This window comes from Ciconia boyciana, chromosome 2 (assembly GCF_034638445.1).
Source record: "Ciconia boyciana chromosome 2, ASM3463844v1, whole genome shotgun sequence".
In the NCBI taxonomy this organism is placed as follows: domain Eukaryota; kingdom Metazoa; phylum Chordata; class Aves; order Ciconiiformes; family Ciconiidae; genus Ciconia; species Ciconia boyciana.
In genome coordinates this window covers 158,634,958-158,657,491 of record NC_132935.1, presented here as the reverse complement: position 1 = coordinate 158,657,491, position 22,534 = coordinate 158,634,958, and the positions used below count along the sequence as shown (strand labels likewise).

The following is a 22,534-nucleotide window of genomic DNA, read 5'->3' as shown; positions in this document are numbered from 1 at the left end:
GTAGTCTTACAGAAGGACAAAGGAGCTTTACTTCCTCAAGGTTAACAGGTGTTAGATTTTCTAAGCAAGTAATTTTTCTCAGAAATTAAGCTTACTGAAATATCTGACAGGATGATTTGGTGTTTGCAACTTTTCAGATGAAAAAAGAAATGTGAGCAGTTTACTCAGAATATAGGCAAATCAAGGACACCAGACAAGGACTGTGGGGAAGTTTATGGATTTTCTAGAAGTACTCCAGTGGTTTAAGCCAGCCAGGATCAAGAGCTGTTGAAGAACCAACTTTGAGAATGGAGGTCTGAGATGCACCCTGCAACGTATCCTGAGGTCACTGCTGGGATACTAGCTGTGTCTCCAATTAGGAAATTGGTGGTCTGGCAGGTACCTTCAGCCCCTCGGTTTGCCCTGCCAGGGGCAGTGCGGGATGGCTGCAGTACGTACGCAGCAGTGGCGGATGGCTGCAGAACACAGCCAACCCCCAGAGGTGATTACTGGACTAATAGCATTCATTTTCCAAGTGTTTCATTTTACTGCAGAAATCTGCAGGAAGGATGAAAGAACAAACTACAGATGTACAACGCGTAGTTCAGAAAGACAGCTGACTTCTAATGCCTGCACTTCAGTGCCAGTCTTCTCTGCCTTGTCTTACCCCCCTGCACAGTCATCTCCCATGTGGAGATGCCTCAGAGAGAAGCAATGATGGGCACAGCTCCTGAGCAGAAAAAGAAAAACAAAACTCAGAATAATTTCTCAGAGACACTGACATTCAAGAATTTTGCTGTCTGCTTGGTGCTGTCAAAGTGGCATCCTTGTACATTTTCTGGACTGCAGCCAACAGTTTTTAATCAGACATTAATTCACCCTAAAGAGTAGGACTCATCCTCATTAGGCACAGAAAATGGTGTATATGTCTGCCTATGCCTCCCCACGCTCCCCAAGGTCTCTGCAATTAAAGAAAAGACTGGAAATGCTGGCGGCCACCCAGGAGCAGCAGTTATATTTTAACTGGAGCACAGTGAATGGGTGGAGGGCAGCGGAAGCAGAGGGCATTCATCTGGATGTGCCGTGCCAGAACCGAACCGGGTGCTTGTACCGGCTCAAGAAGCTTCAGGAAATTTGGGCTGATGCATGAGAAGTGCTCACCTCCGGGCAAAAGAACCTTGGGAGGAAGAGCCGGCAGCTGCAGGGCCGCGCTGATGCAGCCCTGCGAGGTGAGAGACCTGGGGAGCAGCCTGGGACGGGTGGGCGACCCTCGTGCCAGGGCTGGCGGGAGAGGGGCAAAGCGGGTGCTCCCGGGTGCTGACGCTCAGATGTGAGCGGGACAGCTGGTCCCCGTCGCTGCCAGTCCTTGGAGCACGGGGAGCACAGCAACAGAAGAGGCTGATCTGAGCACGACAGGGTTGACACAGTGATGCAGCCAAGTTTCAGAGATGTGCAGATGACTCTTCCAAGATGTGGGCGTCAGTTCAGAAGAAGGGAAGCTGCCCATGGTAATGAGGCTACCTAATGTGCTCTTCATCTGAGTATTTCACAGTCAGAAAAAGCTTGTAAGATCGGGGACTACAATACTTTAATATTAGTTCCATTGCTGAAAATAACTTATATTACTCTATTCACTGAGCAAATCTACCCTTTAGCTTTGTCGGTCCGAGATGTGCTCACCTTACTGTGGAGATCTGTCAGGCTGGAGACCATCTGACCTGCGAGTGCCTTTACCCCTCACGGAGGGGTACCCCTCACGTGAGCACAGAGCATCGTTGCACCGCCTGCGGAAAAGCATCTGTCTCGCCCAAGGACCGTGGACTGATCAACATGAACTCCAAAGTTCAGATATAGATTTTGGAGACAAGTTCAGTGGAGACCACCAGCTAACATTAGGTGTGACCCTAAACTACTGAGGCAAAACAACTTACAAAGCATAATCTTTACAGCCAGAGCTCAAAACTGACTGTGAAACACTGCAGTAAAGGGGACAGTAGAGCAGACACATGGGACGTGTGAGGACGTGGTCCTTCTGGGACGGCACAGCTGAGCTCTTCCCCCTCCTGCCTTCTGCATAATGCGCACAGGCGAAATGCAGATAGTGCAGCTTCCACTGATGTGCATCACCACCCGCCAAAGAAAAGCCTTTAAGCACCTTCCGCACCTTTCCATGAGAACAACCACAGTTAGAGCAAATGAATTTCAGTAATTTTTAAAGGAGCTCAGTTTGTTGTTTTGTACAGCTACGCTGTCATTCACGTATGCTGTTTGCATATACAAGATTGACTGGAGATGAATTTTAACATCTAGCTTTGCCTAGAAAACAGAGCTGGACAGGCATTTTGTGGCGTCAGTCCACCTATAATGCACGGGTGACAAGAATGTATTTGGTAAAAAATAAGCTATGTTTCATTAAGTCTACAAATAAAAATTCCCAGGAAAACAAACTGAGTTCATGTAGCAAATATGACACAATAAAGAATCTTAGCTAAATATTACAGATTGGGAGAGGAAAGATATAGAAGGAGAGAGAAAAAAAGGAAATGTATCTTTTTCCCGTCACAGAGAATACGCTTCCTCCGTCGTTACTTTTTCCTCTCACATGTGGCATATCAATTCTATTTTATGATTCTCCTGCAAAAAAAATACCCCAAACCACAAACCCTCTATTATGCTTCTCAGAAATGCAGAATGTCGTTATGATAATTTCATTACCATTTATTATATACAGTGCTTTTGAATTAAAGATCCCTTCCAGAAGACAAAATGTTGCAAACAAATCTTTCACATGCTCATTGAAAATGTGGAGCGCTGCCTGCTGGAAACACAATAACATTGCTGAAGTAAGTTGGTGTTTATTTTGCCTAGGGATATTCTGTAATTGGCATTTCTAACCTGACTTTTAATCCATTGTTTTAAATTACTCCAAGAGTCTAATATTCCTCATTTGTATTCAGTTGGGAAAGCACAGGGGTTTGTTTAAATCCATCAGAAAAATTCTCTGGGGATCGTGCATTGCTAGCATGTAACCAGATATTTATAATTTGCAAGACATTAGCTTGAATAAGTGATCTGGGTGGTTTTGAGAAAATGACAATGATGGAAGAAGGAGCAAGAGGAGAGATAAGTAATATCCCGAGAAAATTTTTCATCCTGGGTGAAAACACAGGGCACATTTCTTTTCTGGAGCTCTACCAGATAAATGTTGGGAGGGGAAAAACACATCTTGAGTGAGATTTTCATGGGACTCGGGTAACTATTTCTGAGCTAAGTAAGACAAGTTGTTCACATAACCTCATTCTTTGGTTCTGGAGCTATGTTTTTTCTTTTGTTGAAGGCAACAAGCTGTAATTTCTCTGCCCGGAGAGGGAAACTGGAATCTGAGCTCTATATTTCTACAGAGCTACCATACATTTTGGATGCATTTGCAGAGTAGTTCAGGACTTGCATCTTCCCTCACAGCAGATATATGTGACATTGGATACTGTGTGCTATATGAATTTCTTTTGCCGGTCTGAATAATCAAAGCAGAAGAAAGATTTGTGCAATTTTATGTCTTACTTGCAGATAAAGATTAGTTAGCTTTGACTGGCTCATCTTTATTTTTCATGCACTTACTTAATTGGTAAATAATAATGAACATCCCCCCAACTGTTCTCCAGCACCACTTCTCCTAGTATTAATGGGAAGATAAAATGATTAGGAAGAGATTCAAGAAAAGTTATGAACCAATGATTCCTGCAACACGCATTTATTTCACCTTTGTCCCTCAGCAATTTCAACTCCCTAAATGCTGCAGACTTTCCTATCAGTTCCAGCCTGGCCAAGACAGAGTGCTATCACATTGCTCTTGTTACTCAGTTTGGGGCTATAACTCTCATTCAATATTTTACAATGTCATATACAGGTTTATTTGGTCTCCATGCCCTGAATGAGTTTCTTTATTGTCATATTTGCAGCTCTTAACTTGCAGCAAATACCCCAAAATATCATTCCATACATCACTGGAATTGTTATAACAGAAACTTTCATTTTTAATTTAAGGGACTACAATCACACCATCAGCTATCTTTTAAAGTTTTACATCGTGGAAAAATGTCAAAACTATTACCACTGACAGGAATTATAGAGTAAGATGTTCACCTCACCAAAGGGTACAAATATAGTTACCATGCTACATCCATAAAGGACATGGCTTTAGGCATGATGTAAGCTCTTCCGTTCAAAGATACTAAAAATTACTTGATTTTCTACAAAACTGTATTTCCTTTAATTCAAAACTTCTTTTTTCAGGAAAAAAATCAAATGCAGCAGTTAGTTACATTCTCTTTAATGAGTTGAAGCTTTTAAAAAATATTACATGCACAGTTAAGCACAGATACTCTAAGAAAATAATCCATATTTCAGGATGAAAGCAAGAACATTCTTTCAAATGCACATTTTCTTTAGTAGGCTATAGATTGTTGTCTTGACTGCCCTTCATATATGGTAATCAAGATAGATGTTGGAGATGTTACAAGAAAGAACAGTAAACACCAAAGAAAGTAGCCTAGATAAATCTTCAGCATAAATAAACCTCAGTTGGTAGGGAGCCAAACAGAGTAATCAGCAAGCGACCTGCGTTAAATTAGGTCATACCCTCTCTCTTCTGTCATGAAAACAACTACTGTGAAAGACCTTTAATGTATTTAAAATCCCAGTGGATTTATTGACAGTACCTTTGTCTGGACCATGCCTGGTCTCTGGTCCCTCAAGTGCTCCAGGGTAGCAGCAATATCAATCTCTTTAGCACCTGCAACAAACCACAAATTGGGCTGAGTTCAGAGCACAAGATAATCCATGCTGCATCTGTCAATCTCTTGCTATCGGGTTCCCTTTGGGCTAACAGTCCAATTGAAAATTATTACATCCATCTCTCAGCAGACTTGGCAGGCAGCTGCAATTTTTGTGTTCATATAGAAAAATAAGAGGTTGGGGCAGCTTTTATTAACATTAATTCAGAAAAGCCAGAGAAAAACAAATTCTTAAAAATGTCTCTGCACCTAGAGCAGAATATATTTGGCAGAACCTAAGGGTCCGTCATGGCAATGCCACCGAGTGCCCCTTTGTCACTTCCAAGAGTATGCACTGAATTAAGGGCCCAAATCACACAAAGGTTTATGTTGTTAAAACAAGACTTAGGTGAATTTTTGTCACCTGCAACTGAGATCCAGAAAACCTGTCTGTGGCCTCCTAGTTCAGGACCTGCCAGACAATCTTGCTGTGTGGTCACCGTTTCAGCCGGCAAATCTACGGCACTTTCTTTAGGTTATACTTTGGGTGTCTGGCCACTGCTGCTGTGTAGTCATCGGCAGCACCAGGATGCAGAAAATAGGCATGCACAGCCTAGCTGCTGTGGGGACTGGCTCCCTTCCCCAGTGCACATGGAGGTGTTTTATTTTCAGACATGATCTGTGGAGAGCAAAGCAAGTCCTTGTGCCTCTCACCTTTCTTACGATAACCCAGAGCCTGGACAACCAAAGGGGATGGGGAGATGCTGATTTCCTCCTCAATTCTTCCTCCTCCAGTTTAAGATGTTTCAAGACCACCCTCTTCATTTTCCTTAAGTCCCTAACCTGACACATGTTTTTTGAAGGGATTGAGAGCAAATCAGGATTTTGGTCCCTCCTGTATCAACTCCAAGAGTAGAAGCCTGGCTGGAAATCCTCTGAGCTGAGAAGTTAACTACAGAGTTTGGCGCCCTCGCATCCGTCCCCTTCTGCATCTTGCAAGAATATCACACCGTGCCAAAGGATCAGGCAGAGGGGCAGAGGGTCATCCTAGCCCAAGTGTAACTGCCCCATCTCCGCTCCCCTGTCCCCTACTGCCCTGGTTGTCCATGCATTCTCCTAGGGCAGATGTGGGTCCACACCTTCTGAAGCTTAGAAAGATGCTGACCTCAGGTCTCTCTTCTTTTGTACGTACACTTTCATCACTAGATGGTTTATCAAGGACAGGGATTGGCTACAATTCTGAAATCTGCTCTGTTTTAAAGGATACTCAACAGTGTGCTCTGAAGACGACCGTGGCCCCTTGATGCGCAATTTGACAACCATTTCCTGTTGCCTGGCCCTAGGAATCTCCTGGCCCAGCCTGTGACAATTTGGGGCTTCCTTCTGGAGGCATTTAAATCTGCCCAACTATTCACAGGGGTCTCGGTGTCTAAGTTGTGGGCCACGCACCTAAAGCATTGCTGCTGCAATAGCTAACCTGTGCACATCTAGAACATATACTTGTTTAGTTCCCAGGACTGGATTAGGAGGATTGGGTCCAATGCTTACCACTCTTCCTACAACTCTTGTAATTTAAGGGCTTAAGCCTAACTGTAATTAGGTTCATGTCAATGTAAACATCATGCACCTCCTCATTTACCCAACTCAACTTTATAACTCAGCACCATCTTTTAAAGAATTCAGAAAAGCAACTAACAGTGAATGATTTAATTTTGTTTCCTTTGATAGAAGACAGAAGAAGATATTTAAAAATAACATCAGCTCTACAAGGATAATTTATTTGCAATATGTTCTTCATATCGATGAAAATATGTTCTTCAGCTGTATCAGAAATGGAATTAATTCATTCAGTAAATATAACAGTGACAAGTTAGAAAAGGTATCTGACAGATATTTTTGCTAATTACCATGGGTTGGGGCATTGTATGGCTTTTGCTTCCTCTACCACCACCCCTGCATTGTACAGGAATTTACAGGAATGAGCTTTGGAAAAAATAGAAAGTTTTATTTTAAAATAAAAACAACCCAAACCTCCTTACAACGAAGCAAAGCAATACATACTCACATATGCTGTAAAGTCTGATAACAGTGACAGTAATTATACCTTAAGTCTGTTGCAGGTTTTGCAGTGGCAGTTCATCTGGAAAGCATCAGTAAAGGTACACCCTTTGTAAACCCTAGCACTGGTGTAACATGGTAGCTCAATTCAGTGTTTAGTCTCACACGTGCACATGCAATTAGGTGGGATTTTCCTGTTCCACCACAGATGTCCATGGGAGCAGAGTTGTGTGAGTACCGTACATGCTTTACAGCCTTACTTGTGGCCTCATTAGGCTACCAGGAATTAAAATGTCCCAGCAGCATCCTGGCTCAACGTAAGAAGAATTCTCTCTTTCAGAAATTAAGATATCAGAAAAATTTAAGACACCAACATCCATGGATGAGGTTAACCACAGTCCTGACCCAGCCTCCGAGGTGTGCTGCAAGGATGAACCCGGAGATCCTCCCGGTGGAGCTGGCAGGCTTGAGTGCCACGTGGGCTTCCCCACGGCTGCAAACATGTATGTCCCCCCTCCAGTAAGGGATGGTCTTTACCTAAAAATACTCTAGCCTCAAGCCAACACAGTAACATATTAGGTGCAGGGAAAAGGTTCATGACAAGACCTAATAACACTTTTTAACGGCCAGATGGGCTTCTGAGCCTACCTTTGAAAGAGTTAATTCCTCCATTTCGGTGATGCAGATTGCAGGCATTTACTAGTGAACTGATGCTTGCTTTTTTATCATCATTAACGGAATGACATGCCTAATAGTGTGAACACCTGATTATAAAATACTGATTTAGCAAAACACCAAAGCATATGCTTGCACTGGAACATAACAATAGTCCTAGTGGGCCAGTGCGCTTAATGGGAAGCTTGTTTTGAAGTGTTTTGTCAGTAGAAGTCCCTGAAACATCATTTTTTACTGATCAGTGTCCCCCAGCCCATGGGTTGTGATCGGCACATCACCCACAAGCACTTCGGATGTCCTCAGCCATAGGTAATTAAAAGGAAAAGGAGAGCAAAGTATGATTTTGCCCAAAGCCCGTGTCTTGGTCAGAGGCCAGGGGGTTAGAAGCAAGGTGAAGCAGAGGCAGAGATTGGTTTGCTACCTCCTTTTCTCCATTTCTGAATGCCTCTGATACTATGGTGATGGGAACTACCTAAGTGCCTGGAGGGGCTGATCAACAAAACTTAGTGTTGGGCAGCTGTTTTGGAAGCAAAATATCTTGGAAGAAGAAAATTCACAGAAAAAAGGATGAAATCAATGGGATAGGATAAAGCCAGCATGACTTGTTTTCTCTCTGCATGAGCAAACCTCTCTGCCTCCCCCGCATCCACCACTACATGTTCTGCATCTAATCCCTTATTGTGCCTAAAACAAATGACTTTAAATATATATTGCTAGTCCACTATTAAATCTCATTTTGTGATGAGGGCTTTTTTTCTATTCAAACTTACGCTAGATTGCTGTTATATTATGTAAATTCAGCTCACTTCCACTGATGTGTGCGATAGCCTGTAGAAAGTTCTCCGGTGACAGAGACGGACAAAGGAAGAGATTTTCAAGGCACAAAGGGAGGTCTGAACCCAGCCCGCATTCACAGGTGAGAGGAGCTCAGTGTTTAACTGCAGTGTGAGCTTTCCACTCTCTTTGGAATTATTTTGTTGGAGTCTGACACAAATCCAACATCTTCTTCGCCACGCTGAGGCTTTCTCTTTAATCTGAGAGTACAGCAGTATGGCATAACATTCTATAGTACCCAATAACACTTGACTTATGCTTTGGAGCCATTTCAGGTGACAAAAAATACAGCATATGTTACATGCCATTGGGAGAGAGAGATATTGCATCTAAGGACATTAGGGTCAAATCACGCTCTTACTGAGATGGCCCTGAAATATCCACACACTGCTAAGATATTTTAAACATTGCTTATCTGGAAAGCCCACGTACAAACTAAATTTGATGCAGTGGTTTAGAGTACAAGCTGGAAGAACTTGACCCTCTGATTCCAAGGCTATCCCGTTATTGGAAGTGTTTTGCTCAGGCTACCAAATGATGAAGTCCAGTAATAGATGGAGATATCAATTTATTGTCATACAACAAATAATCTAGAGGAAGGGCTAAAAATACTAGGCTGGAGAGCACTGACAATTGGAAAAGAGAACACAAAATGCATCAAAAAGGCAATATTTTCTATCTTTTCTCCCCACCAATACATATCTGCTTAACAGTGCTACTGGTTTCGGAAAATAAAGAGTGGGATAAAAAAGGAAGCATTTAAAGAATAAAGAATTGCCTTTTCACCTTTTGACTGTATTTTACTCTGCAGGGAATAAATTTGGTTCGTATTTGTGACAGGTTCCTTTTTCACAATGGATTTCATTGCTTCTTTTAAATAAACGTAAAAATGTAACTTAGTGTGAGACTGAGCTAATGTTGTACCAGCAGCATTGTGAAAAATGACTGTGCAATGTGCGGTGTTGGTTTTTTTTAAACAGAACATGCATTTGCAGTAATTCACTGAGCCAGATACTACTAGCCTTCCCCCTGCCCTTAGCAGCTCAGTGAGCTAGCTGAGTAAATACCTCCAAAAGCACTTCCACCCCAGTGCAAGGCAGATTTTAACTTCAGTAATTAACTCTCATCTTCCTAAAGGCTTGAAGCATTCACAGTGAGTGCCCAACAACCCACATCAGGAACATTAACTGGATAAACTAAAGGAAAATAAGAGAAGATGCAAGCTGAATTATATTTTGCCCCTAAGGAGAGACGCGGTTTCTGAAGTTTAGGGTCACATCCTTTGCGACCCTTTCTCTCCCCGCAGGCACCAACGCAGGATGCACGCTGGCACTTAACAGCTGGTGCTCCTGATTAGCAGATCTCAAGGGGTTAAAGTGTTTGCCCTTAGATAGCCGCATAAATGCAGTATCCAGCATGTCATAAAAACATGGGTAAAAGTTGAATTCCCTTTTCCTCCTGCAATAAATAACGAGCTAGCCAAATTCTGCTGCAATAGGTTCCATGAGGTGACCAGCAGCAGCTCGCGATATTTAAAATCATCATGAATTACCTAATGTTAGTTTTATGACTATAATAATGACACCTTCCCTCTCTTCTCGTCCCCCTAACCATGGCAGGGGACCCATTTTGATAAGCACAAGAAACATGAGAAGCACTCTGTGGAGGATAATCCCTTCCACATGGCAGCAGCATTGCTGTCACTGTGATGGTACAGGAATATGACAGACAAAGTTTGCTGAGAAGGGTAACATCTTTTAATGTATCAGCTGGGAAGAAAAAACGAAGGCGTATCATTAAAAAGTGGTTTTCAGGTTCAGCAAACTACAGAGCTCATGCACCTGGAAACGTGCTGGGGTTTTTTTTTTTTTGTTATAAGAACAATCAACATTTGTTACATAAATGTATGAAAATTTTGGCTTAATTAAGGCAAGCTTTGAGATTTTATTTTTACGTAATAGGCTTGAACATACTTGCACTGAAAGCAAAGTCAAAAGTTCTATTTTATTCATTACTAATGAAAAGTGCAGCGTGGATTCTGTAAGACTGATAGAATTTTATATTAAAGGACTGTATTAAAAGGAATATTTTAGCTTCTAGATGCTCTGAATTTTCTGTGTATTTATAAAAATAAAATGATCCTTAAATACTTCATCAAAGCAGTTATTTGTGGGGGTTTCTTTTTCAATAACCCAAACTGAAGAGTTTTCTTTGTGATGTTTCACAAATACATATCACTCATAAATATTAAATTAAAAAGGATTTTTCTAGCTGGGAACAACTTTCAGATCTACTGGCATATATCCTCAAAAAGATACGATTATAACTCTGCGGAACGGCTATAAATTTGTTACTGTGAGTCCTAAAGGATGGCTTCGTCATTAGGTTGCTATGTTTTGATACATTCGAATTCTCTTCCAGACTGAGACTCCGACTTCCTACACCACTTTGGCTAAATCATTAAATTCACCCCTTGTTTCACACCATCATTTATAAAACGAACCATCTTTTTCCTACCTAATAAGTTATGAAGGCAAATCCATTAATGATTACAAGGTACTTGGACACTAGAGAGGTGAGGACCTAGATAGATACTCTATTTTTTTTCCAATACCCTTTGCACCTTTCTGTTCCCCTTGATCATAAAGTGATCACAAAGCTGAATATATGATGTAGGAGTCATGCTGAGCGGTTGTAAATGTGGGATTATTAGCACTGTTACCATTTCTCCTTAAGGAGATGACGATGATCTGTGTGGGAATAAGCATTTATCCCAATAGAAAAAAACCGGAGTACTGAGGGGAATACAGAAATGACCTGTCAAGTGCCTTTCTTTTTGCAGCAGTAAGTATTCAGTTTCATTCTAGTCAGATATTACCTGCTTAATGCATCTTTTTATATTTATTATATTGTATAGATTTTGAATTAGGCCTTGAAGGGCAAAGAGACTTGTTAGGTCAGATTAAAAACTGGCTCGTTAAAATCTCGAAGGAAGAGTCCCTAATACAGTTCTTTCACTGCTGTTGCTAGAAGCTGAAAAAGATCCAATTAATATTTGCGAGAGGCTGCTGATCGGCAGCCTTTTACCCTCAGAGTCACGCACGGCGCAGTATTTGCAAGCAGTCGGGAGTGCTGTGGAAGAATCACTTGTAGTATTATGAAACAGCAAAAATGCACATGAGAAAGAAAATAAGGCCAAAACCACAGTGTCAGCAAGGACAATCAGCTGTCTCATCACAGCGTGTCTGTGTTTAGGAAGAATACAAGTGGTTTTCGTGTTTGGGTGATGACTGCATGACTCATGCCTAAAAATGATGCTTCATGGTCAAAGCAAACTCGTGCACAGCGGCTTTATGCTGCCTTTCTTCCCTCCCCATGTGAGGACTCTGACAAATAGGCTTTTCTGGGTTTAGTACAACATTTTCTGGCCCTCTTCTGCATTCAGCTTTGCCTTGGCAAGGAGGCAGACAATGAACTGTGGAGACCCAAGGACAAACCTCCTGAAGAAGGACAGACAGTAACTAGACCCAGGTCTGCCAGGAGGCTAATATACCAAAAGGACCCATCTATACTGCTGGTTGTGATAGCGTATGGAAACCGAAGTGGGCTCTCTGGGGAGTTAGCAGGGTAAATCAGCACTCATGGACTATGACACTGGCGTAGCTATGCTGTTCCCAATGCCCAAGCTAGCTCGACGTAGCACAGATATGCTATAGATCTGCAACGCTTCTAAAGCCCTAGATGCCTCCAGCTTCCTACTGACAACTTCTAAAGGACAGTTCGCATAGCTGCTCCAGCGACTGTGTGCCCCATTGAGTACTTAATGTTGCAGCGAAACATTTAATCACACCATATGAGGGGCAAACTCAATCTGATTAAAGAAGAAAGGGTCATAACTAGGGGGAGTGTAACACCACTTCTTCACTGACCATTAGTTTTAATGGCATACCGGTAATATTTACTAACTAGCTTAGTCTCAAAGGCCCAGCCTCATCTCATCTACTCCAGCCATCCTTGAAGTTCGAATTGGAGTTAGTCATCTCCTCTCCCAACAGCTAAGAGAGAGAGGGGAAGCTCTGATGGGCAATTCATTTGCCTGAGAATTATCCTCCAGAGGTGCGTATCGTTCTCCATTGATGGCTGAGGAGACCTAGACAACTAGGTTAGGCGAGATGCTTAACGCTAGGTGCTTTATATGGCTAAAGTTAGCTGGAACGAACCTGGGCTGAAAAGACTAGAGTTTCTGCACTGCACTTTTGGGGTCCTGAATGCTAGAATCTGCCAAATCTAACAGTGTTTGAGATCTGTGTTTTCTGTCTTTGCCCTCCCCTCTTCCCTCACTCCCCAGTTTGGCAATTTTGATGGAAATGGCAAAAGAAAAAGCAACATGGAACCACAATGGAAAGATAAACCAGTTGCAGTATAGTGCAGGGAAGGCCATTGTCGTGGTTTAGCTTCAGTCAGCAACTAAGCACCACGCAGCCGCTCGCTCACCCTCCCCTCTGCCAGTGGGATGGGGGAGAGAATCTGAAGAGCAAAAGTAAGAAAACTCTTGGGCTGAGATCAGAACAGTTTATTATTATTATTATTATTATTATTATTAGTAGTAGTAGTAGTAGTAGTAGTAGTAGTAATGAAAAGGAAAATTATGAAAGAGAGAGAGAGAGGAACAAAACCTAGGGAAAAAAAACAAGTGATACAACCACTCACCACCCGACGACTGACGCCCAGCCAGTCCCCAAGCAGCAATTGCTGCCCCCCGGCCAACTCCCCCCAGTTTCTATACTGAGCATGACGCCATATGGTATGGAATAGCCCTTGGGCCAGTTGGGGTCAGCTGTCCTGGCTGTGCCCCTCCCAGCTTCTGGTGCACCTGGCAGAGCATGGGAAGCTGAAAAGTCCTTGATTTAGTGTAAGCACTACTTAGCAACAACTAAACCATCAGTGTGTTATCAACATTATTCTCATCCTAAATCCAAAACACAGCGCTATACCAGCTACTAGGAAGAAAATTAACTCTATCCTAGCCAAAACCAGGACAGCCATGGAAGTGAAAAAAGCATTGTAAGAGTAACTGCTGTTTGTATAGTGCTCTGCTGCAAAGAAACAAGAGTATTTTCTTCCTTCAACTTGCATTGTCTGAGTGCCCATTAAATAAAAACACTTGTAAATATTAGAGTTAAAAAAGGGAGCTGAACAACAGCTAGAAACTACAAAAATAAAAGCCATTTTCATTTGTAGTTATCCAGATGTCTGCTGCTGTAGCTGCTGGAGTTCTGCTGTTGGCCAGGAGGATCATTTGATGCTTTTCATGGAAAAAGAAAAGCGTCAGCAAAAACCTAGTGAGGGGGACACTTTTAAAGATAACAAAAAAGATAAATGTATTCAGGCTGGCATTTTCATTAAATGCTTATTCTTTCTCTGAGATGAACAAAATCTGTGTGCATGCGTGTATGCAGTTAGGGATGGACCCAACGTATACCTGAACCTGTGAACTGTCTGTAATTTAAGACAAAATACAAAAGGGCTTCTATACACCTAAAAATGACCCAAACTAAAATTTCACTACCTTTATTAAAACAAAACAAAACAAAACAACAAAACAACCACAACATGGAGGAGGGAGTACTTAAAGTAATAAAAGTGAAGTAATGAAAATTATTGTGACAGTCATACACACACAGAGTATAAATTACATAATGTGTTACTGTTTACACATTTTATATTAATACTTGAAAACTGCGTGTTATAAATGTATAAATGTAAGTGATATGGCTTTGTCAGTACACAATCCAAAGGAAGACAGAACACGTAGGAACAGCCTAATATTTTAAGAACTGCTACAGGAAAATAATGCTCCTAAGCTTTCACTGATTTCAACAGTCTTGCAGAGATAGAAATTCACTACTGACATGTCAGCTTTTAAGCTAATATCCGTTGTCAATGTGGAAGAAACATGCAGAAACCACTCACTGTAACTGAATGCAAATGGATGCTAATTTGAGGCCCAATCCTTCCTCACTTCCACTGTGCATGAGAACGTCACATCATACTCTATATCATCTAGGAATTGTTTCTCCTTTACATCTAGATTTCCCCCAGCCCCCCCAGAAGTTAAAAGTAAAAGGAATATGCCTAAATTACTACATGCAAGAAATAGAAGTTAATGGGCTGCATTCCATATAGGGTAAGATAACCCCTAATCACCTATGGTCACTCTAGAAAATATCAGTGCACACATCTAAATTTAACTTACACATGCACACGTGCGCACACACACGTGTACGTGCAAAGGGTAATGATAGCAAGAACTGTGGATGTGCTGCTGCTGCCTACTTATAGGTGTTCCCCAGTACCAGCTCCTGTAAAGTTCTACACAATTTGCTTCTTTTAGTACCTCTTCCAGAAACTGCCGGCGAATTACCTGGAAGGCAGTTCATCTCCACATGCTGAATCAAATATGAACAAACTTAAGATGCTGATTGCAAAAGTGACATTTCTGAAAACACGCCTCAGTTGGCCCTAAATTCTTGGAGTCTCCTTTGGAAAATGTGAATTTTCTTTACAGGGGACACAGAAGTAGCTCACCCACATGAATCTATTAAATTGGAAGAACTACATTTTATATTACTTTCATTTTACGTTGCACGTAGGTGGCAATGCTTTCACAAGACAGTACATGGAGTGACCTGAATAAAAGATGCAACTATTATGGATTCATTCTTTAACAAAGTTTATCCTTAAAAATGACTAAACTGGTCCAGCTATAGAAGTTGTGGAATAATTACACTTTAGTTAGGTAATATACATTGTACCCTTTACAGCCAGAAGACTACCATCTGGTCAATTAAACACTTCTCTTCAAATCCTTCTATGGACTGCTGCATGAGATTAGCTACAAAAAAAAGTAGTTCTTCACTCTGTATATAAACCTCCTTTTCCAAACATTTGCCCAGCTGCTTCTCAAACCGATAGCACAGTACTTCTATGACCAGCTTTTCCACTTTTCCATATTCTAACCTACCCATTGTGTGAAAAAATGCCGCCCAAATTCCTTATCTGCTTGTCTCCTCCTTAGTTTCAGTCAATGACCTCTTGTTTTCAAATTAGTCACTATCTCAAGCTGCTTACCGACATCAATACATTCCTTTCAGGGTCTTCTAACGCTCTATGGGGACCCCCCTTCGTGCTCCCTTTCCCAAGGAATAGCCCATGTCTGATCAGTCTTTCTTCACAATTCTTTTGCCCCAAACCCTGAATAATTAGGATTGCTTTCTACCACACTTTCCTAGTCCCAATTCTTTGCCAATAAAATCCCCAGAACAGCAAATAACAAGAAATATGGCTCTTTTAGAGTAATCCTTGACCACTAAACTATATAAAAAAGAAAAAAGCCAAAGAAATTACATCAATAACTTGTTTGCTTTTTGTTGGAAATCTCTATATGCCATAAAGGAAACCATCAAAAAATGCAGTCCATACAATGTGCACTAGGAAACATCAACCAACACCTTCCCCATGGTCACTAATTCATTTCACCACAGAAGCTTGTAGAACATGCTACTTTTTAACCTTCATTTTATGAACTATTAATCGATGACTCTATAGGGTCAGTAATGTGTCAAAAGCTTTAAAGCTTCATATGTCAATCTGTGTTTTGCAAAGGAAATAAACACTGTTTTAAACAGCTTGTTCTAAATAGCGAGAGCTCCCTGAGCATCACAGGCTGGACCGTAAAAAACTGTCCTATACATTCCCTATACACTTTTGCATGTAGCTGGGGGCCCAGCTCTCATTGTGATTAATTATCTGCTGGGAAAGGCTGCAAGGATGTTTGCCTAATTGTGTTTCCAGGGTAACTCATTACATAAAAGTTACAATACATAAATGCAGCTCATTTGAAAAACCGGCCTTATACCATATGACATGTTTACATGGACACTAAGAACATCCTTCAGAAATCGAAACAGCCACATTTCAGATTTACAGGGTTAGCATTGTTGCTGCTGAGAACTGAGGCAGTCTTGTGGATGGTACCATAGTGCACAAAGCAAAATCTAAGTTTTTGGCTTTACCGGCCTGCACTTTTTTCCTTTTTCCTAGAGATAATAACCTATCTCACCCAGCTCTCAAAGACCAGCAATGCCATTGGTTCAAACTTAGAACATGAAAACATCTACATTTTTAAGTCCTGAATTTTTCTGCCATAAATTTTTCTCCAGAATACCACCTATTTCTAATCCCGCTTCTTGCCCTCTTACCATTAAACACCACTTAAAAAAAAAGTAATCTCTCTTTTACACTGTATATTCTCTCAACCACTGTATGGCATGTAGTATGTTAAGTTTTATTTTCATGGGAGAAGCTGGATCCTGGGCTGAAGAAATATTTCCTCGTTCACCAAGAGCATGTCAGAAATACTCTGCTCTAGACTTGTATCAGCACAACCGAACAAGAGAATTTTCTCAGACTTTGCATAAGGACTCAAAAATAAGCAGATTGAAGCCATTTTAACATGAATATGGGCAAGCATTTTCTTTCATAAAACCCCTTCAGAGAGGAGCTAACCCCACAACTTCATTATGATTGTTAAATCCACACAGCAGATAAGCAAAACCTCAGCAAGGGTTCAGATTAGCCCAAATCATTTGATCACGATGAGTCAGAAGGCGAATTAAGGAATCTTTTGTTTTGCCTTAAAATGTCACGGTATAAACTGCATCTGCTCAGGAGCTGACTCACAAGACCCTCAGACAATAGGGTAGCGGGGGCAAGGAAAGGACTTGGGGAGATAACCTCCGCAGCCAGCCCAGGCCAGAGCGTGTGTGCTCATCAATTATAATCCAAGCTTTTGAATGTGAGAGAATAAACCGTTGGTTTGGCTTTGCTAAATCCAATCTTTTTGCTGGGTTTTAGAATTCGGAAATCAATACTTTAAAAGGATTTTAAAATTCATATTTGCCTTCCCTTTGACTCATCTCATTCCAGCTAGTTCAAACACAAGAAAATGGATGGTCAGCAAACCCCAAGCAGCTGCTAGCTGCATTAATATCTAAAAATCAAACTACTATCTACACTATCCAAGCCTCTCAGTTCAGAAAAATGAAAGTGGGAAGACTCATAATCTCATACTTTTTCTTTTTCATGCCAGAAACACTCAATAAAAATGTCTTGCAATATATCAAACTTTTAGTCACTACAATAAGCCTGCAGGAAAGACAAAAAAATGAGAACATTCGCAACTTTTCTCTAGATTGCACAAAAAGAAAAAACCTGATCAGCTCAGAGTTACTGTGAATTTGGGGTGAGGAAGGAATATCAAGCAGACTAATCTAAATCAGTTTATCGTCCCTAGTAACAAAGGATAAAACTCGTAAATACATCAAGAACGCTGACATTCTCAGCAGAAATCAGCCTCAGAAAAACAGTCTCTGTGAAAAATCCAGCAAGCATTGTTATCTACAAAAACAACCCATTATCATTTTCTGTATTTATTTAAATCATGGAAGCGCACATGGAGTTGAAATAAATAACTTCTCAACTTCTCACTCACTAGAGCTTGTCCTAAACTGTCTGCTGGGGAAATGAGAGGTCACTTGGTAACTGTCTCAAAATTGTAACACCCATGTAAAAATAGTATCATAGTTACACAGTTATCACAGTTAAATCACGTTAAATAGTACTTAAATGTGTTACTGTAAGGTCAGATGTAACACTGTTTAGTTTTTGTTATTACTTTGATGGGCATAGGATCAGGGTTTTGTAACGGCTCTGCATATGAATCTAGCAAGAAAAATAATTATAGTAATAAACTACATGATAAATAGCAGCGCTAAGCTACCGGAACAAATAAACAAAAGGATACACTTGCATTTAAAACTTTCTGCTGACACGACACAGGAATGATAGCACTGAATAGACACTGTTGTTCTCTGCCTGTTCCAGTATCTAATAAGATTATTTAACGTGGCTGTTCGGAGTGAACGCACAGAGGCAGTCATTACATTTACTGCACGGAAGCCAGTGAAAGTCATTAAAAACCCAACCCAACAGGAAAGCCTTCCTGATGCTGCGCAGAGCCGGAGGGAGTCCTGCAGGCTGGGGCTGCGCGGCTCCCAAAGGCAGCGGGGGGCCGGGACGGTGTTTGCCGGGCGAGGGCTCCTGCGAGCTCCCTGCGAGCCCCGGCGTGCCCTCCCGCCGGCGCACCCCCAGACTACACCACGGGGCAGTTCTGCCCTCGGTACCAACTCACACCATTCTGCAAGTGCGCTACAATAGGGTGCTTTGCCTTTTTTTTTTTAATTTTATTCCTGCTTTCTGGAATTGTTTGGGGCAGTCAGCCTGACGTGGCAGGTGTCGAGCACAAAATCCTCCCCAACTTGGTTTCTTTTCCCCTGCTTTAGGCTTTGCTGGTCCCTTGCTGGTGGTTTTTCAGGTCCCACAAGTCCCTTGCTGGTGGTTTTCAGCATCTAAAATAGTATGAGGGATGGCAACAGGCAAGACAGTAGAAGATATGAATTTATAACGTGTTTAACAGACTAAGTATTAGCACTAATTCAATGAGCGGTAGGAGAAGAAATTGTAAACGACAAAGGCATTTACAGTTAACTGTCTAAGAGAATGCAGGGAAGTAAATCATTACATGAAAAAGGAGCTCCTTTTCTCAACCTACCCTATTAAAAACCCCACTAAAGAGCCAAGGCATTTATTGATTGCTTTCTACTTTCCCACTGCCGAAACTAAGTACTCCTCTATTTACTTTGATTTAAAAATGCATTATTGTCTACTTTCTAATAAACCAGACAGTGGAACAAGAAACTCAAATTATTCTAAGTTTATTCCTAAAAGTCCGTTGTTTTTTTTTTTTTTTTTTGAAAGACTGAAGGCCTTAATCCTTAAAAGCCTTTTTGAAAGAAATGTTACTAGATGCTGGCCTTGCAGCTGGGCCCAGATTGAAAGTGCACTTACATTTTTATGTTTAGCGCTGAAGGACTCTGAAGTTAGCCCTCGCACTCCACATAAAAGCTTTGGAAAGGGCATTCTTTGCCACTCGTGCAATTCATTCTCTAAGAAAAGGAAATGGAAAGAAAGATTTCATGTCCAGGGCTTCAGGCCTTTGATCATTTGATGAACATTGGATCCTCAACCTGGGCCTCCAGCTTCTCAGGCCAGACAAAGAGGGCCCCGGCCGCATAGGCTGGGCCTCGGTTCCCGCCCGAACAAAACCTTTGGCGGCCGCACAGTGTGACAGCCTGGGAAAGGCCCACCTCAGCAGGGCTGAGATGCCCGCTCTGCCCTTTGATCTTTCATTTAAACCCCAGCCAAAGCACCAGGTCAGGGGATTTCGCGTCGCACACCCCTGTGGGCAGAGGGGAGCAGGTCAAGAACAAAATGGGGGTGACCGATCTCCAAAAAGCCCTGTGACGCCTTTCTCTGGCCAGTTTCACATGACTTGTCTGGTATTGTGAAGCGCTAAGCCCGCACTTAAAATGGAATTTGACATTACATGGTACAATGGAGTCAATAAATGGCATTCTTCAGTGCTTTTACAACAAAGTCAACCCTCCCTTAAGTGGCTGAAAGCCCCGAGCTAGAAAATACTTCTCATTTACTTCTTTATGCGAGTAAATTGCGTATACTTTAAATCTAGTTTTCATTACGGCTTCTCATTGCTGATGACTGAAATGAGCCGAACAAATACCTAACAAAGGTCTACATTAATTTTACGACGTACCATTGCTTCTATTTTTAAAGACTAGGTTGTCACGTGGCACGTAACAAGCGTTGGAAATATCTCCATATTCCTTCACAGAGTGAAAACCTATTTTCCAATGAGCATGAAAAACTAATCTCATCCCACTGAAAAAATTATTTTCAGTACAGTGCTAAGGAGAAGGCAAACACACAACTTCTTTTAACATCGGCAGCAAGTTCCGCAGGATGCTTGTGGGCAGAAAAGTAGGTCCATGTTCGACGAGACATGTTAACAGCCAGAATACGGAGAGGAAAAAATGCTAAACTCTTCTTTCTAAAGGGACAGGACGGCACTATGTCCCGCAGGACTGGGATACACAAGATGCAACAGATGACTGCAAAACACGGCGTGTATTTTTAAACTACATACAAAAATATGTCTGTGTTAGAAGATTTTAAACAACAACCGTAAAGTTATTAGAACTCAAAGAGCTAAATATTGCTTCTCTATATAAATTAATACATGTTTTTACAATTAATCTTTTTTCTTTAAATACACTTATGTGCATAATGCCAGATCAAGGTAGCTTAAGTACTCAGCTTAAGAAAGGCAAATAACTATTTTTTGTTTATTTTCAACCTCACAACCTCCTTTTAAAATGCGGTTCTGTGAAACTGTGATACAAACATGGCCAAAGGCATGAGGAAGGGGTAAAATATATAAACAAAGCTGACTATTATGTTTTTTTAACATACGGTCAGGTTTACATGCCCACTTTTACCCTCCTTCCTTTTGAAGACAGCATCAGTATCAGAAATTTGGTTGAGTTCTAACATGCAAAGACTATTCCAGGGTATCTCAAGTGAACCATGAACCATTTACCAATCAATAAAAAGTAAAGGAATGGTCCCAATCTCTAGAGAATCTATAGACTTCATTTTAAACAAACAACAGTATGTATTTATGTTGACAGATGATTTTGCACTTCATAAAATTACATCGCACAAAAGGAAACAAAGGAACAGAAAAGTTAAATAAATTGTTCAATATTGAACAGACAGTGGCAGAGCTGGGAACAGAGCATGAGATGATTTATTTTCAGTCCTCTGTCCTGTTCGCTACAGTTTTTTTCCTCCTAAGAGGCAAATTTGTGCAGCACACGGGGCCCTGGCCAGTACCAGCTCTTCCAGGCGCGTTGGTGGCAATGGGCAGCTACAAAAAGAAAAGTAATCGCCTCTGACCCTCGTGGCTGGGTAGGTGACGGGAGTGGGCAACAGCCACGAAGCAGCCCAGGACCTAACTCATGTCACCACTAAATAAGGATTGTACAGCCCCACGGTATCTTCTTCGAAAAACTGTAATAACTATTTTAAATGATAAAGTTAAACATTCCACTACTTCTCAACAGCACAAACCCCACCTCCTCATTCCCGAAGCATTTGCGTTCGGGTTTGTTGTTTGAAATGGCTATGAAAATAAAACTTGAGAACGTTGAGGAAAGAGTACAATTTCCCTCTAATTTATTCTCAGATTTTCTGTGAATATTGCTCCCCGCATTGCCATGGCAACACAAGCACAGCTTTCAGTACCGAGGAAGTAACAAGCCTTCGATCCTCACCTTTGGCCATTTTATTGAGAACCATGTCAATTAGAATGTAGGTTCCACTTCTTCCCGCACCATCGCTGCCAACAGAAAGGGAAAAAGAAAAAAATAGAGCCTATCAATGTGCATCTCGACTCAACAGGAAGGTACCTACCCTTAATGTTACACTGTTACACGTGGGGGGAGAGGACAGAACCAGGGGCTAAAGGAGGGTACTGAGAGAGGAGGGAAAGCTTGCGCGGAATTAACGTAAGCTGTTTGTGGAAAATTAACTATTAGCCTGCATGGATAAGAGGGATTTGGTTTGATTTTTTTTAAGCCGAGTTGTGTTAATGCAATAAAAGCATTTTAAACAACAGTGGAAAAGTCAGTAACCCTAAAGCAGGATACCATTTCTGTTCAACAAGTGTACGTATAAGGAGCTTATAGTCACTTGTATATGAGATCAAGAACCACAGAATAAACTAGACCAGAACGTTATCCTGAAGGGTCCCAAAAAGTCACGGATTGCATTTGAAGACAGCGGTCAGAGGGAACGCATGCAGAGACCTGTCTGGGAACCCAAGGATTTGATTACTGAGGGACTGCAGTCTTTCCTCACTATACATCACGAGTGATGTGTCTTTTCTGTTTACCTTTTCCTTTAATTCTTCCTTAGTTGCAATGACCAGAAAAAATGTTATCATGTAATTCCTAAGAAACAGCTTTAACTTTTGTGTATCATCAGCCCTTCCTCAGAGATGTGCGACCAAGCCTTGGGAGGGGGAAAGCTCCCTAATCTGAATGCAGCTTGTGTCCCTTTCAGAGAGCGACGTGTAATTGCCAGCATGATGCTCTTTTAGAGCTGCTGTTAGCAAACATAATTAAGACTTTAAGTAAAAGCTTTTTTTCTTTCCCTCCCCAAAATTTTTACAAAGG

The 22,534-nt window shown here is 41.4% G+C and overlaps 1 protein-coding gene across 1 annotated transcript in view; it reads right to left on the bottom strand.

The window, feature by feature from the left end:
• Positions 1–22,534, bottom strand: part of PTPRN2 (protein tyrosine phosphatase receptor type N2) — a 680,315-nt gene that overhangs the window by 5,424 nt on the left and 652,357 nt on the right. Inside the window, 2 exon segments of the mRNA XM_072851628.1 lie at positions 4,698–4,771; positions 21,632–21,696. Coding sequence (XP_072707729.1) covers positions 4,698–4,771; positions 21,632–21,696 — 139 coding nt within the window.